The sequence below is a fragment of the Labeo rohita genome, chromosome 4 (assembly GCF_022985175.1).
Source record: "Labeo rohita strain BAU-BD-2019 chromosome 4, IGBB_LRoh.1.0, whole genome shotgun sequence".
In the NCBI taxonomy this organism is placed as follows: domain Eukaryota; kingdom Metazoa; phylum Chordata; class Actinopteri; order Cypriniformes; family Cyprinidae; genus Labeo; species Labeo rohita.
The window spans coordinates 46205751-46221685 of NC_066872.1; the positions used below are offsets into that span (position 1 = coordinate 46205751).

General features: G+C 37.7%; 1 protein-coding gene across 1 annotated transcript; it reads left to right on the top strand.

The window, feature by feature from the left end:
- The first annotated feature begins 1709 nt into the window (after window positions 1–1709).
- On the top strand, window positions 1710–15569 carry sobpb (sine oculis binding protein homolog (Drosophila) b). Its single transcript, XM_051107393.1, has 7 exons — window positions 1710–2321; window positions 5667–5793; window positions 5861–6079; window positions 6161–6312; window positions 8189–8287; window positions 9000–10354; window positions 13311–15569. Exons 1-6 carry the CDS (start codon window positions 2229–2231, stop codon window positions 10344–10346), a joined length of 2037 nt encoding a protein of 678 aa, XP_050963350.1. The 5' UTR covers window positions 1710–2228; the 3' UTR covers window positions 10347–10354; window positions 13311–15569.
- Window positions 15570–15935: the final 366 nt, after the last annotated feature.

Genomic DNA, 15935 nt, shown 5'->3' on the forward strand with positions numbered 1-15935 from the left:
AGGCCGTTGTGTCTTTGCCAGAGGGGATCAGGTGACACCCGCAGGGCACGAAATCCGAACCGGGGCCCTGAACCGGGGCTCTCCGTTTACACGAGCGCGCTTATTCTTCGAAACACTGAGCAGAGAGTCCGTGTGTGTTTGACAGAGAGAAAGAGACTGTTTGTACTGATTGAAAAAGAGATTTTACTTACTACTCACATTATGCTAACAAAAACAGCCATGCGATTAGCAGGTACAATAGTGAAATCATGTTATATCTCGGCAGTGCACAGTGTAAATCACTTTGGATTAAAGTTCCCAGCAAACACGGGGACGTTTCTACAGCTTTTATGGGAATGTTGCTACACAGCATTTTAGAAAACGTTTTATAAACCACACCTAAAAAATCAATAATGTAACCAAAATGAATAAATGTTCGTTACTACATTTAAATTCAGTATTTTAGTATGTATTTAAGTACCATGATTGAAACCATGGTACCAGCACAGTGCTTTTTTGAAAATACAATGAAATTGTTTTGTTTTGTTTTTTCACCAGAAATAATGAAAACAAATAAATAAAGCTGGCAAAATACTAAACAATACTTTATACGAAAGCGATTTTGTTTTAACTAGATAAAAACGTTCGTCAAGACAAACTTTAAGTTGGCTTGAGAAATCCTGACTAAAAGTTTTTAAACATTTTTGAAAGTTTTGTGGTTTTCTGTGTGAAATGGATTGAAGTTTAAAGTAGTTTCAAAGCTTCAAGCTTGAATGTTTTGAAGGCAGTACAGTCTGTCAGATAGATAGAGATGCATGGATAGCATGTTACTAGCATGATTGACATGTTACTAGCATGTTGCTAATATAATTAGCATGTTGGTACCATATTGTTAACATCATTAGCATGTTGCTAGCATCTTTCTAACATGTTTCTAACATGATTAACATGTTACTAACGTGTTGCCAGCATTGTTAGCATGTTGTTAGCATCATTAGTATGTTGCCAGCATGTTTCTGGCATGATTAGCATGTTGCTAGCATGTTTTTAACATGGTTAGCATGTCACCAGCATGTTAGCATTTTTTAACATGATTAGCTTGTTGTGCGCATGTTTATAGTATGATTAGCATTTTTTCTAGCATGAATCTAGCACGTTGTTAGCATGTTTCTAGTTGCTAGGCTTGGTTGGATAGATGAGTTTGAATGAGTTTTAATATGCTGTGTTCACACCATATGGTAATTACGGTAATTTCGAGATGACAACATGTGATGTTCTGCTCAGCTGTTCACGTCCTCAAACTCGGAATTATGCTTCTCTAAGGCAACACTATGGACGCCTAAACAGAGCCTTCCTTTGTCACGTGGTACAAGTGGTAGTTCTCAGAAGACTCCCAGTTCACAAGTTGTAATTACGAGTTCTACGAGGACGTTAACGCTTTTTACAAGTTGGAATCTCATAATTACGGTAATTCCGATATGGCGGGAACGCGCCTTTAGATTAGAAATACAGTACATAGAAGGGAAGCTTGATTGAGTCTCAAGGGATTCTGGGAGTTTTGACAGGAGTTTGAATAGTGTTGCTCATTTGAACATTCCGTCAATGTAAGTCTATGGGATTTTTCCCAGCTTTAATAGTCAGTTTTAGTCCGATCATAAGTTTGAATAGCGTTTCTCAAGCCAACTTAACCCATCAAATATATGTAGTACCGGGCCAATTGCGTGACGCCACTTGTCACATGATCTAAAAAATGGCGCCGGCGAGCAACTGCTTAGTTTAGAATAAAACAGATTTTCTGGAAGGCTAATAGATTTGACATCTTCATCTTATGCGAGGCTGCGCCATTTTAATAATATTTCTCAAATGTGCTGTTCATTTATAAGAAGTGATATGTTTACTTCAGTAAAACCAGTTCATTCAGAGGCCGCGTATTTTAGGTCACGTGACAAAACAATTCCTACTAACAGTAAAAATCTTGACAAGATACTGCGGTGCTGTGAGGGAAGCTGCGGTTCCGCTGGTCGTGACCTGAAGCCTCGCTCCTTGCATTCCTGCCGAAACGGATCCGGGGGAGCCGGTGGGAGGAGGAGGAGGAGGCGGTGGGCGCCGGGTGTTGAGTTTCACCTCCTCCTCCTCCTCCTCCTCCTCCCCTGATCTCCGCTGCGCTCCTCTCATTGTTCCCGCACCGCGTCAGATTCGCGTGACAGCCGCGACTGACAGCGTCCGTTCCGCGCGCCGCTCCGCGAGTCATGCCCGAGATGGAAACGGGGCGACCGCCGGAGAACAAGCGCAGCAGAAAACCCGCTCATCCCGTCAAGAGAGACGTGAGCGACGAGATGAAGGTAAGAAACGGAAACTTGTGTTTCTCTCAGAACTGCGCTCCACTTGCTAGTCAGATGCCTAAACCGGACAACATTTGGGCTCTGCTTTTGTAAAAACACCACTGATCTGAGTGAGTTTGCGCCGTTTTGCTGTTGCTTTACCCGGGGAAGCGTGTCAAAACTTATTTTGTGGAGCTGGTTGACTGAGGAAGTCTTGCTGGTTAAGCTAGTTGAGAAGCTTGATGGGAACGCAAGGTACACTAGCATCCCGTGCTGGAGACTAGTGAGCAGTATAGTGAGCTTTTGCTGGTGTTTTTCAGCAGGTATTTGATGCCCAGAGAAGCTGTCGAGACGAGGAACTCATGAGATCATGCCAAAATGCTGTGAACACTGAATCAGTGTTTTATGTATCCGAATTCGTTTAATATTTAATAATAATAAAAAAATAAAAATAAAATGTCTGTTCAATTATTATATATACAGTTATTAATAAAAAAAAAAAAAAATATATATATATATATATATATATGTAATAAAATATAGAAAAATATTTACTATATAAAAGTCATAAATAAAATATTTAATATGAAAAATTAAGTTCTTGATATTAAAATATTACTGTAAATATTAAAAAACCTAAGATATTCTGTATTGTTTACTTTGTGTAATTCGTTTTTAAGATAAAATATTAATATAAAAAGTTCTGAATAAAATATGAAAAATATGTAAATACTTAAAAAATAAAATATCTAATATACATTAAAAATTATGTTTAATTTAAATATACATATTTAATTTTTAAATATTTAAAAATAAACTATTTAATATAAAACAGTTTCTTATAAATATGAAACATAAAATATAGTTAACAAAATATTTTGACAAATAATAAATAATATAAACTTAATGACATTGAATAAAAAGTTACATTTAAAAATATGAAAAATAACATATATTTAATGAAAATGTGAAAAATAAAGTATTTTTAATATGAAGATATTTAAAAAAAAAAAAAAAAATAAAGAAAAGATGTCATATAAAAACATTAAAAAATAAAGTATTTGATGTCAATTTAATATGACCGAATCACTCGGTTGCATTAGGTTGCACTAACCAAAGTCAGTATTAAAGGGCAGATCATGTACAGTGAGAACCTTCTGATAACAGCTGCACATTTTTCACTGTAGTTCACATCATACGATGCCCACAGTGCCGTCTAAAAAGTTGAATCACAGCCACGGACTCCGCTGAGCTGATTTTGCACCGGTAACAGAGATATTGTCTGACACGAGCCGCTCTCGAGTGTCGTTCCGAAGCGCTTGGGCTCCAGATGTGAGCGCAGCTCCTCACGCGTCCGCCGACGGACAGCTGACACGATGACCTTATTCAATCTCTGACTTTTCCTCCAGACCTCTTTCGCAACCGCGTTTGATACGCGACACGGATACGTGACACGGCGTGTTTATAAGCGCCGCTCGATGGGCTTTCTGCGAGTCTTTCCATCTCTTTCTGTGGGAGCCGCTCCGGATCGGCCCGAGCGATATCCACTGGGGGTGTAGAGTTACAACTTAACTAATTTTAATCCAAACACATGAAACCCAAGCCCGGCCTGATGCAAGCGGCCCCGGGCCCGAGGAAGGGGTCGCGGCGGGTTTGTTGCCTTTGGCCGGCGCGGTTCGGGACGGGCCCGTCACTCTCGCCGAACAGATGTTTGTCTGAACTGCCAAGAAGAAACAAAAACAACATTGTGGGATGGAAGCGGAGGAAGGGAGAAGCCCGTCTGCCGCTAACGAGAACGCAGAGAGAGAGAGAGAGAGGCGCTGATGTAATTAGTCTCGGGGCCGCTGGAGAGGAGGGGGAATTCTGGGAAGGCTGTGACTCTGCAGCGGTGTTGGGTGTCCTGTGATTTTTACCCGCGGATCGAGTGACGCCTCTAATCTCAGACGGAAAGCTCTCGGCCCGGGAGATTGTGTGTCGTGAGATCACGAGCTCCCGTTTTTGCAGGAAATTCGCTGCTTTTTTGATGGGTGAGGATCGGTTTTCCCAGCAGCGCCTGCTCTCGAATCAAACACACACATATGATGATGATGATGATGATGATGGTGATGGTGATGATGACAGATGAGCGTTTGTCTCATCATAACATCGGTTTCTCCTAGTAGTGCTTCTCCGGTTCTTATTTTACATTGGATATCAAGTGGCGACACAACAGTGCCAAAATATTTATCTTACAAAAGTCATTTACATACGACACTGCATGCACACATTTACATACTGTATATAGATAGATATATTAGAAAGATAAATATTTATTGTATAATATTTAATAAAAGGGTAATTAATTATTAATCAAAGGAAATATTTCACGTTTAAACATTAAAATAATAAAAAAAGATTGATCATGTCTTAATAAAAAAAAAAAAATCATAAAATGTTTAATTAAATCTAATAAACTATTTAAAAAATACATGTATTCAATATACATTTAATATAAAAAATACGAACATTAAACATTTAATATAAAATTATATAAAATGGAAAAAAATCATATTTTTTATTAATATTATTTTTTAAATTCACATTATAAAGTTGTTTTTATTTATCTTTTTTTTTTTTTATCATTTTTTATATATATATTTATATATTATATAGTAGTTATTTTATTACATGACCTTAGACATTTTGCCTTAGTAATTAGCAGAAATAGATATATATATATATATATATATATATATATATATATATATTTTTTTTTTTTTATTTATTTTTTTTTTTTCAAGTGATGACGGTTATGGTTTTACATTTTTTTTGTTTTAGATAACTAATGTAAAAACAAAAACATTGCAAATATTTTATATAATATGAAAAATGAAATATATTTAATATACAATATTTAATTAAATCTAATGTAAACTTCAAAAAATTGCATTTATTAAAAAATATAATTGTAATAAAAATATGAAAAATTAAACATTTAATATAAACTGAATTTAAAAATATTTTTAATTAATGTTATATTTTAAAACGATATCACATAAAGTTGTAGTGTTTTTATTTATCATTTTCTTTTCTTTTTAGTTGTGGTTATTTTATTACATGAACTTAGACTTTTTGCCTTAGCAACTAGCTGAAATAATTCCATTTAAGACTGTATATATTTTTGTTAAAATGTGTGGGATTTTTTTTCAAGGGACAAAGCTTTTTCACGGTTTTAATTTTATAGTTTTAGTTAACTAATCTTTTATATTATTTTTTTGAAAAGTGTTACATTTAAATTAAATCTATTGTATTTTTCATGTTTATTTTCAACAGAAGTCTGCTGTGATCTCAGGTCACTAAACACACGTGTGTCTGTTTGTATTGCAGAGCTTTGCTGAAAACACCATGAATGAGTTGTTGGGTTGGTACGGCTATGATAAAGTGGATCTGCAGGACTCAGACGCCGCTGACGGACGGAACCGTGTCAGACGCAACCATATATCAGTTCTTAAAGGTACGTGCGCACATTCACAGCTGCTGTTCGCATCGCTTCCTCCATGTGACTGTGATTTATCCTCCAGAGAACTCGGTGCCAAAGCCACACGCTGTAGAGAAGAAGCCGCCGCCATCAACATCATCATCATCATCTTCCTCAGAGCCCGTCAGAAATGGCGAGAAGGAGCCGGCGTCCGTCCCTCTGTCTCCGTCTCCGTCTCCGTCGTACTCTTCCTCGGCGTCGCCGCGTGTGAAGGAGCAGCACGGCATGAACGTCATCGTGCCGCTCATCAAACCCTCTGCCGGTGTGCAGCACAAAACACACAAATAAACTCATGAAATAATGTGCATTCAGTGTGATATTGATTGTGACCGATTGTGTTCAGTGGAGGACGTCCAGAACGTGCCGATCGTGTGCGTCTGGTGTCAGAAGGAGGGCATGAAGCGTTATTCTCTGCTCATGGGCTCCGAGCTCAAGAGTTTCTGCAGTGAGAAGTGTTTCGCCGCGTGTCGACGCGCATACTTCAAACGAAACAAGGTAAAAACACGTCAGCACTACTGACATATCGGTCATATATCGATATATACGGTCGATATATACTGATATACTGCCATTTTTCAAAATCTGCTCACAGACTTTGGTGAATTTTGAGTAAATATTGTGTAACAATAATAAAATATAATTAATACATTAAAAATAGAATTTTAAAAAATATATTTAGCCATAAATTAATTGTATAGTGTCTACAAAGTTTAATTAATTAATTGTAGTAAATTAATACAAATTAGATTTTTAGTGTCAGAATATGACAAAGTTTGAAAAGCATAATCAAATTTCCATAATTTATCAATTTAAAAAAAATCTAAATAAGGCAATGTTTATTTTAAATACACATAAAATATTAAATTATTTATTTCAAAATTACATTGTTATGATTTAATTAAGAAGTACTGATATATTGGTCAGACTGATTCACTGGCCGACATTAGGACATTTTTGACAGTATTGTGTAGAAATAATAATAATGATATATAATTATTGCATACAATTAAAAAGAAATAAATAAAATGAGAAATGATTAAATTTTTTTAAAAAAAATTAATTTGAATTTTTAGCCATAAATAAATTGTACAGTGTAGTCCAAAAGTTGAAGATAATTTTAATTAATTAATACAAATGACATTTTTAGTGTCATAATTTTAGAGAAAGTTTGAATTGAAAAAAGGTTGCCGATTATTTTCATGTTAAAAATTCAAACATTTATCAAACCCTTCTCATGTTTACGGTTTACCGGATGTCGACTGACATGCGGGTAATTTTTTTTTTAGCAAGTGTTTTATTACTACTATTTATTTTTTTAAATGTTTTAAAATAAAAGCAATCAAAATAAAGGAGACTGTTTTATTTTTAAATATTTTACAGTTGTTATTTTACCTGCATTGTCTAATTGCACTGAAGCGTGATTAGAGAATGTTTTCAGACTATATATGAGCGTTATTTTGGCCATCAGCCACTCTGACCTCCAGATACCGGCATCGACCGTCAGTAAACCCGTATCAGTTGAGCGCTCGAATCTCACATCTCAAACTGTAGAAACACCGTCCTGCACTGACAGATCAGCCTCTGCACACACACACACACACATGTATGAAGGCATCGCTTTACAGGCTGCTGTGTTTGTGCTTAACGAGCACCACATTCCCACAACAGAGAGAAGAAACACACAGGATCATTTATCAGTCCAGAGTCACACACACACTGATGAGTTTCAGCCTGTCTCTGAGACAGAGAGAGAGAGAGAGAGAGGATTCATCTTACAGCGCATACTTTACACACAGGACGCTCCGGTTACACACACACAGCAGGAGAGAGTTCATCATCTTCGTTCAGTCTGGTTCACTCTCTCACACACACACTCTCTCTGGTTGCTCACAGAATAACGTCTCTGGATTCTTCAGCCGCACTTGAAGGTGTCCGTGTCTCTCAGGCGATATATACGATATCAAAGCAAGCCCGTTTGCTCTACAGAACGATTGCGTTTCACTAAAAGATGTTGCTAAAACAATAGATGTAGTGTTGAGAATGAAAACAAGGCGTTTTGTGTCACACACACTGACTAACGTGACTTTCTTCATCACGAGTGAAATGTCGCTGTGTTTGAATCAGCTGCTGTTTTTGAGATACTATTATAGTTTTTATTACAGTTTATTATTGTTAATATTAATGATGCCTTTATATTCTAATAATCTTCATTTTAATATTTTTTTATTTTCATCTTTTATCTTTTTAAAATATTTTATCACATATTTTATGTAAAAGTTTTTTCCATATAGTTTTAATTAAGTAACATGTTTTTATTTCAAACCAACAAAGCACTTCAGGTTTGTATTTGTGTGTATTTGTGTTCCTTAAGGCTCGAGATGAGGATCCTCATGGTGACCAGTCTCCGCCCCCTGGCCAGACGCTGGACACGCCCTCAAGACTTCTGATGAAGATGAACAACAACACGCGTGTAAATAAACACACTCACATGATGCAGCACAAGCTCAAGCGTCCATTAGCGGCACCGCATGTAGAAACAGTTACTGCAAAAAAAAATATTAAGGATTACATTCATTAAAAAAAAAAAAGGTATATATATAATTGTATTAATAATATTAATACTATTTATTCATATTATCAATTAAATAAATGAAGTAAATTATGAAATAAATCCAAAAAAATATTAAATATCCAGTTACGTGTTCTAGTTTTGTCATTATCTGAGATGACTGACCATAGACAAAAAATAAGGAAAAAGAAAACTAATAGCTTTACATAATAATAGTAATAATAACAATAACGATAATAATAGTAATATATCATTATATTATGTAACTTCTCCATGTAAAATAATATACTATTAAAAGCATACAGTAATATATTACTTTGAATTAATATTAATGTAATAATAAAATGTTATTGCTCATTAAAATTAAAAAAGTATACATACAGTATTTATGTATGAAGTGTACATATTTATGTATATCATTGTTTATACATGATTGTACATATAAAAGTATTTTGTACAAGTAATTAAAAATATAAGATTTATAAAAATACATCAATTATACATATGTCATGTGCAAAATTATTAATGTTTATAAAAAGTGTTGTGCAATTAATAAAAAAACAAATGTAACATCATTTTTAACATCACCCGTGTATTCTCTGTCTGTCTGCAGGTGTGTGATTGGTGTAAACACGTGCGTCACACTAAAGAATATCTGGACTTTGGTTCGGGTGAGGAGCGGCTGCAGTTCTGCAGCACCAAATGTCTAAACCAGTACAAGATGGACGTGTTTTACCGCGAAGCTCGTGCCGCCCTCTCCGGCCCCGGCTCCGCCCACAAAGACGAGGAGACTCGTCCCAAAACGGCTGTCGCGGAAACCCAGAAACTCCTCACCCCGGAGGCCTGGGACAGACCAGCGTCAACCCTCTCGGTCCAAACGCCGCCGCCCCCGACACAGCAGCGAACGCCCGTCTCAGCGTCCCAGCCGAAGATTCAGACGAGCGTGTCGCCCTCTTCTCCCGCCGGCCCGTCTCACATTACTCCGGAACAGCCACGCCCACCTCAGATGCCCCTCCCTTTTGTGCGGCCGCCCCTCCACGCCCAGGGCCTCCGAAGCCCCGCCCCTCATCCTCCCCGTAACCCGCCCCGCCCCCTCAGCCCCGTCCAGAGGGCTTCCTTTGCCCCGCCGCCTCTTCTCCAGCCCTTCCCCACCCCCTACATGCCCTTCCACCCCGCCTACCCGCCCCATTTACCCCCGCCCTGGCCGCAGCCCATGATGTTATCGCCCTATCCGGTGTTCGTGCCAATCCCGGTGCCGATTCCCATTCCCATCCCTATTCCCCCTCAAACAGGCCACAAAGGAGTCATTCGAAGCCTGCAGGAGCAGGAGGACGAGCGTACGCTCGATCCGGGGCACTCGGAGGAGACCAACCAAAAAGTAAAGACCGAACGATGCGTTTCCCCTCTCGCGTCCGAGCGGCAGGTGATTCAGTGTCTCCGCAAACAGCCGGTGAAAGAGGAAACTCACACGCCCACATCTCCAATGCACAAAGCACTTTACGCATCAGTCGTCACGCCCAGAATCGTCACTCCCGCCTCTTTGTACTCACTGGCTCGTTCGACCGCCATACAAGCCGCCTCGTTTTCATTGGACGGCTCTGGCTCCGCCCAGATTCCGTCTCCTGTCTCCGATTGTGAAGATGTGAAAGAGAACAGCTACTTGGGTGGGCGGGACGACGGCTCGACCAATTGCTGGTCGGCGGAGCAGACGGACTGCCGGAGCGACCAATCGAAAGAGAGCAGGGGGGAGGAGGAAGCGCCACAGGATGTAGAGCACACCTACGCGCGGTCGGTGCCGCCCAAACTGCGCGAGAAAAACACACTGATGGCCACACAGATGCATTTACACACTCAAACACAATCCTGGGAGAAAAACACGGATCTGGGATCCGAGCCGAGGGACGATTCAGAGCCGCCCGTCAAGAGACGATGCTTGAGAATCAGAGACCAGAACAAATGAGGGCAGGGGTAACACACACACACACACACACACACTCATCAACATCATTCATGTACAAATAGTCAGTTTTTGCCAATAGCATTGTGTTTGTTTTAGGTTTGGGCTTATAATTAATTAAAAAAAAATATTTTTTTATAAAAAATAAAATGATTAATCTTTTTTATAATATGTATTTGTTATATAATTATGCATATTTACAATATATACTAATTAAATGTAATTAATGATACATTTCCTAATAATATTTTTGTAATGATAAAAAATAATAAAACATGAATATTTATAATATATATGAATTAATTAGTCATAGTTATTCATATTTATTTTAAAAATAAAAATAATTTTTTGTAATTTAAAATTACATAAAAAATTATTGTAATGTGCTATTATAATGATTATAATGTGCTAATTATAAGTGTGTTTAATACATATTAATACCTAAATTTGTGTTAATTAAAAATAATTTGTATAAAAGTAAAATAATTACATTTCTAATACAATATATATATTTATAATATGCATTAAATATAAATATACAATATCTATTGTACATGCCTATAAGTATGCAGATATTTTCAGTATTTACAAATCATTCAGCACCATGTTATTACCACAGACTACTAGTGTTTTTCATGTTACAAAACACAGCACAGTACATGCATTACCATCTCTCTGCTAACACAAACAAGCACACACTGTTACATGAGATGCTATGATTTATTCTACGCTGTTTGTCGGTCTTATTTCTCTGGCTGGAGTGAGTGTGTGTTTGTGGGTTTTCCCTTCGAACGGCGCCGGACAGAAACTCAATCCGTGTCGTAGCTCTAAGGTTGCATTAGCAGTGAAAAGAGCAGAATGAATCTTCTGCAGAAACCAGAGATGCTCACGAGAAACACACACAATCCTGCCTGTGAGAGGAACACGTGTGAGTGAGAGAGTGAGTCTGTGTGTGTTCATGTGTGAGAGACTGTGTGTGCATATTCTGGTTTGTCTACACTTGTGGGGACCAAGTGTCCTCACTTCTACTGTGAAATACTTTATCAATCCACTAGTGAGACATTTGACTGGTCGTCACTTGTTCACAAAGTTTGTAAATCAGGCAAAAGATGTAGCTGATGTAAATCTAGTGTTCTGATGGGTGAGTTCAGGGGTCAGGGTTGGGTTAGCTGATAGAAAATATCATTAACCACATAGAAAATCAATGGGAGTCTATGCAGTATTCTCACTAAGATGCCAAACAAACATGAGTGTGTGTGTGTGTGTGTGTGTGTGTGTAGTTGCTGCTCCAGATGTTTCTGGATGTTTTTCTGCATCTCATGTTTCAGTGAAAATGAGCAGGTTTTATAGGGTTTTTTGTAATGGAACAAAACTTTGCAAACGGTTTAAGAGCCTCAAACTACACGTCATTTATGTCTTTCGGATTTTCTTTTTTACTATTATTTTTTACGAGATATAACCATGTAAATGTTCGGGTCATTTTGACCCATGTGTGTATGGAGCACCATTAGTGTCAAAAATACTTTGTTAAATTATGTATGAAGTTATATTAGTGTGTGAAATATATTTGGCCTTTTCCCAATATCTCACACACTTCTGGACTGAATTTTGTTGATGAACATGAATATGCACGGCTATTAATGAACCATTGCAGCATGAAAAATAATCACTTTTTCATCTGAAAGTGAAGTTTATGCAAGTAAAATATATGTGGCTTTAATAAATTTTGACTAATTTTGACGGATCGCGGGTTATTAATTCAAAGGAATTTAAATTCCATTCATTCCACTTGGGTTCATGCTGGTAATTCTCAGATTAGATGTTTATATAAATTTCATACAAAGATATACAGTATTCAAATAATATTTTTTAATAATATTGAAAGTAATACTTTTTTTTTTTGAAGAAGAAGAAGAAGAATTTCTAAAAAAAAAAATTGAATGCGTAAAAAGGAGGAATGCAGCAGGAATAACAGCGTAACATACAAAACTGGCGTTTTTTCACATTCACTCATTAATGGTCAGTTGCTGATCAGATAAGATGGTTCGAGTTGAATAAAGTTGAGTTGAGTTATGACTGTTTTTTTTATAAAGTAACGATTCTTCTGGAAAGCATTATGCGGGTTAATGAAACGGAGGAGTTCAGCTTGGTTTTCCCACAGCAATATGTTTATCGATGGAAAGTTTCTCTGTTTTTAGTGGCTCTTGTCCAACGCTAATAGAGGAAACAATGAGCTGGATTTAAAGTGATCTGGGATCAGATTTCTCCTCCTTCAGGTTTCCTGGCGTATGATTGTGTTTGAGATCGTGCGAGTCTGTTTCTCCTCGTTGCTCGTGTGTCTGAATCTCAGTGTTGATTCTGCCGGGTTTTATTGCTGAAAGTCGATCCGTTCGCTCAGGGATTCACTGATGTTTGAAACTCGAGCTCTCGGGCCTCACATCCTGTTACTCTTTCTGCTCCTCGACTCCGTTTCTTCTGCTTTCTCAAGATTTTATTGGGTCCGTGTAGCAAAGCTATAGTGTTTCTGCTCGTTTTCTTCTTCATCATTATTTTTGTGCTTTAAAACAGATCCAGCACAGATCATAAATCAGAGAGACGCGCTGTTTGTGCAGCTTTTTACTGTATAAGTAGGTTTTATATAGTGTGTGTAATAGGTTTTATAAATATGTATCATTATACACGTTTACGAAAAGATTTTTAAATGTGTATAATTATCTCTGTTTAGTTATGTTTAATTCATTTACGTTTATGCATTCGACAGATGCTTTCATCGAAAGTGACTTGCATTTGATCAGTGCATGCGTTTCCTGGGATTTGAACCCACGACGCTGGCGCTGGTCAAGATCTGTCTATAGAGGACACTATACAATATCAGCTCAACATGCTTTTTTTTTGCTGCAACTGCTAGCGTGTCCTAAAGTGTCTTTTATAGCATTTCCCACATTTTCTCTGTTGGTGTGTTTGCAGTGATGGAACGATCGAGTCGAGTGTTTCGGGGGGGCGATGCGGTGTGTGGACGTGCAGAGGACGCCTCAGTGAAGCCCATCCAGACGTCCAGCAGCAGCATCTGCCCCAGAGCATCATGGGAGTCACCGCTCGAACGCGTGTGATCCAGTTAGACCACATATGTGTGTTTTCCTGCCGAGCTCCTACAAAGCCAGGCATTGTTCCACACTGCCAGTGTGTGTGTGTGTGTGTGTGTGTTCAGCTGTGGTTTAGGATTACCTGACACACTGGCGCTTTGGCTACAGGGCATTTTTAGACTTCGCCGAAAGAGTGCCAAGAGCACAAACACACTCGCACACGTATGTCAGTACATTGAGCTCTGCGGCTCCTCAAACATTTGGAAACTGTACATTCAGGAATATGAGTGTTGAACGATTAGAATCGGATCAGATCTCTTCAGTTATTGGCCAACTGATGGATGTTTGAAGTCATTGCCAACAGATTCGATTCAGATCACATATCACTGTGAACGAGAAACGGCAGAAATACACGTCCAGACGTTCAAACGCGCTTCACCCAGTTCACGTGTCTCATGATCTCAACAACTAGGAGTTCATTTTGGAGCAAACAGTGATAGAAATGTGCTCATGATACATGTTTGGTAGCGTCCCCAAATACTAGTCAGTTTTTGCTTCCAGATGAATTCTTTCCATTCATTTTTCCCATCGGGATTTTAAAAAGTGTCCGTAAAACCGCCGTAAGTCATGAATTAAACCAACCGGCTACAAGGAGAATCGCAGCATTACACACGTGTAGTTTTAGGCAAATAAGCATTTGAAAATCAGACAAAAAGACGGGAAAGAACTACAATCCCGTGAGGCATTGTGGATAACAATCGATTTAAAAACAGTGGTTTAGAATATAACTTCATTTTAAGTTATGGATTATATTTATAAAAACTATATATTTTAGGTTTACTGCAAAGTATGTGTTTCATTGAGTGGGTGGGGCTAATGAGTTCTTTTGGTGACTTTCTGATTGGTGGAATTTTGCATTGCATCATGGGTAATGTAGTTTTCCCACCATGGATTCCACTTTTTAACATAATTATTTTAAAAACAACTTGAAATAATGTAGATGTTTAGTTAAAACAACCTCTGAGTTGACAGCAGATCTGCTTTAACGGTTTATAAGTTATCGTTAAAATTCAGTTTCCCTATGGAGAAAGTGAATGGAGTCGGCATGATATGGAATGTCATCTGTTTTCAAAATGCATGTTATAGATTTAATAGTAAGCAAATCATCTGTGCATATGTTTTATTGTAAACATGTTTAAACTATGTTTTTAAAGTGCCACGCCCACATCTCAACATCCAATCAACAAATGATGCTTGGAGCCAAGCCCCGCCCTACATTTGATCCCCCTGATAATCTGTTACACCAGTTACCTTTCATCAGGACTTTAAAGATTGAGTCAGTGTCCAAACCTTTGATTGGTAGCGTTTACCATGGTACTGAAATATTCCTGACATGGTACTTTAAAAATAGTGTTAAAATATTACCATGGTACTTTTGAAAATGCACATTGAAAATACTCAGATGTACTTAAAATACATAGGTGTTACTGTGGTAGTATCTTAAAAATCGATCTTAATACCACGGTACCCTTGTGCCATTTGCAGCGCTGATGGAGAAAAAACCGTGGTCGGTTCGTTTCTGAGAACTTCTAAGATTCCTGCATTGAACTGTAGAGTTATATTTTGTCATTATTTGAAATACAATTTGGATTTTTCGATCTTGAGAAATCTCTTCACTGGAGTCCAGATGTTTTCTCAAGCCATTTGTCTTGAAATTTGCCAAATCAATATAGAAGAGCTAAATGTCAGTTACTAAAGTATAATTGTACCCTGTTGCCATAAACAAGACAAAAACACGCATTTATGAAATGAGTAACACGTGTGTGTCAGTTTTATAATTGACCAAAGCCATCAGATGGTTTCGTTTCTGTCCAGCAGAGGGCGCCATTGATATTTAAACACATATTGATGAGCTGTGTTGATATAGATGATTAATATTAATTCATATGATTAACCGATGTCAGACTCTCTAAATGCACACCATTTCACACCGGTGCCAATCGATACAACTAACAATGCGTTTCACAGAAGGCCAATATCGAAAAACACTTTTCTTTCAAATTGTTTTTTGTTTGTTTGTCATGGTTTAATTATTACGACGGCGTTTTAGTGCCACCTTAAAAAATAAATAAATGTAAGATTACGAGATTAAACTCGTAATATTTCGAGAATAAACTCGTAATATTTCGAGAATAAACTCGAAACTACGAGAATAAAGTCGAAATGTTACGAGAAAAAAGTCGAAATGTTACGAGAATAAAGTCGAAATGTTACGAGAAAAAAGTCGAAATATTTCGACTTTATTCTCGGAATTTGCCTCTTTTGTGCAGTCTGAAATGGCGACCAGTGGTCGACTCCACGGATATAGGTGGTTACATCTGTGTGCTATTCGAAGAGGATATGTTGTTTCTCAAGAAACTACATATCGCCGCTTTTCCACTATCAGGCCGAACCGTTCTCTTCGCTTAACCGTTCCGGTCCGGCAGCACGGATACGATTTCATTTCCCA

Bases quoted from the DNA above. Each gene is read 5' to 3' on its own strand.
- sobpb (XM_051107393.1), top strand. From the start codon at position 2,229: ATGCCCGAGATGGAAACGGGGCGACCGCCGGAGAACAAGCGCAGCAGA. The intron at 6,313-8,188 runs GTAAAAACACGT...GTGTTCCTTAAG, and splicing joins CATACTTCAAACGAAACAAG to GCTCGAGATGAGGATCCTCA. The intron at 8,288-8,999 runs GTAAATAAACAC...GTCTGTCTGCAG, and splicing joins AGATGAACAACAACACGCGT to GTGTGTGATTGGTGTAAACA.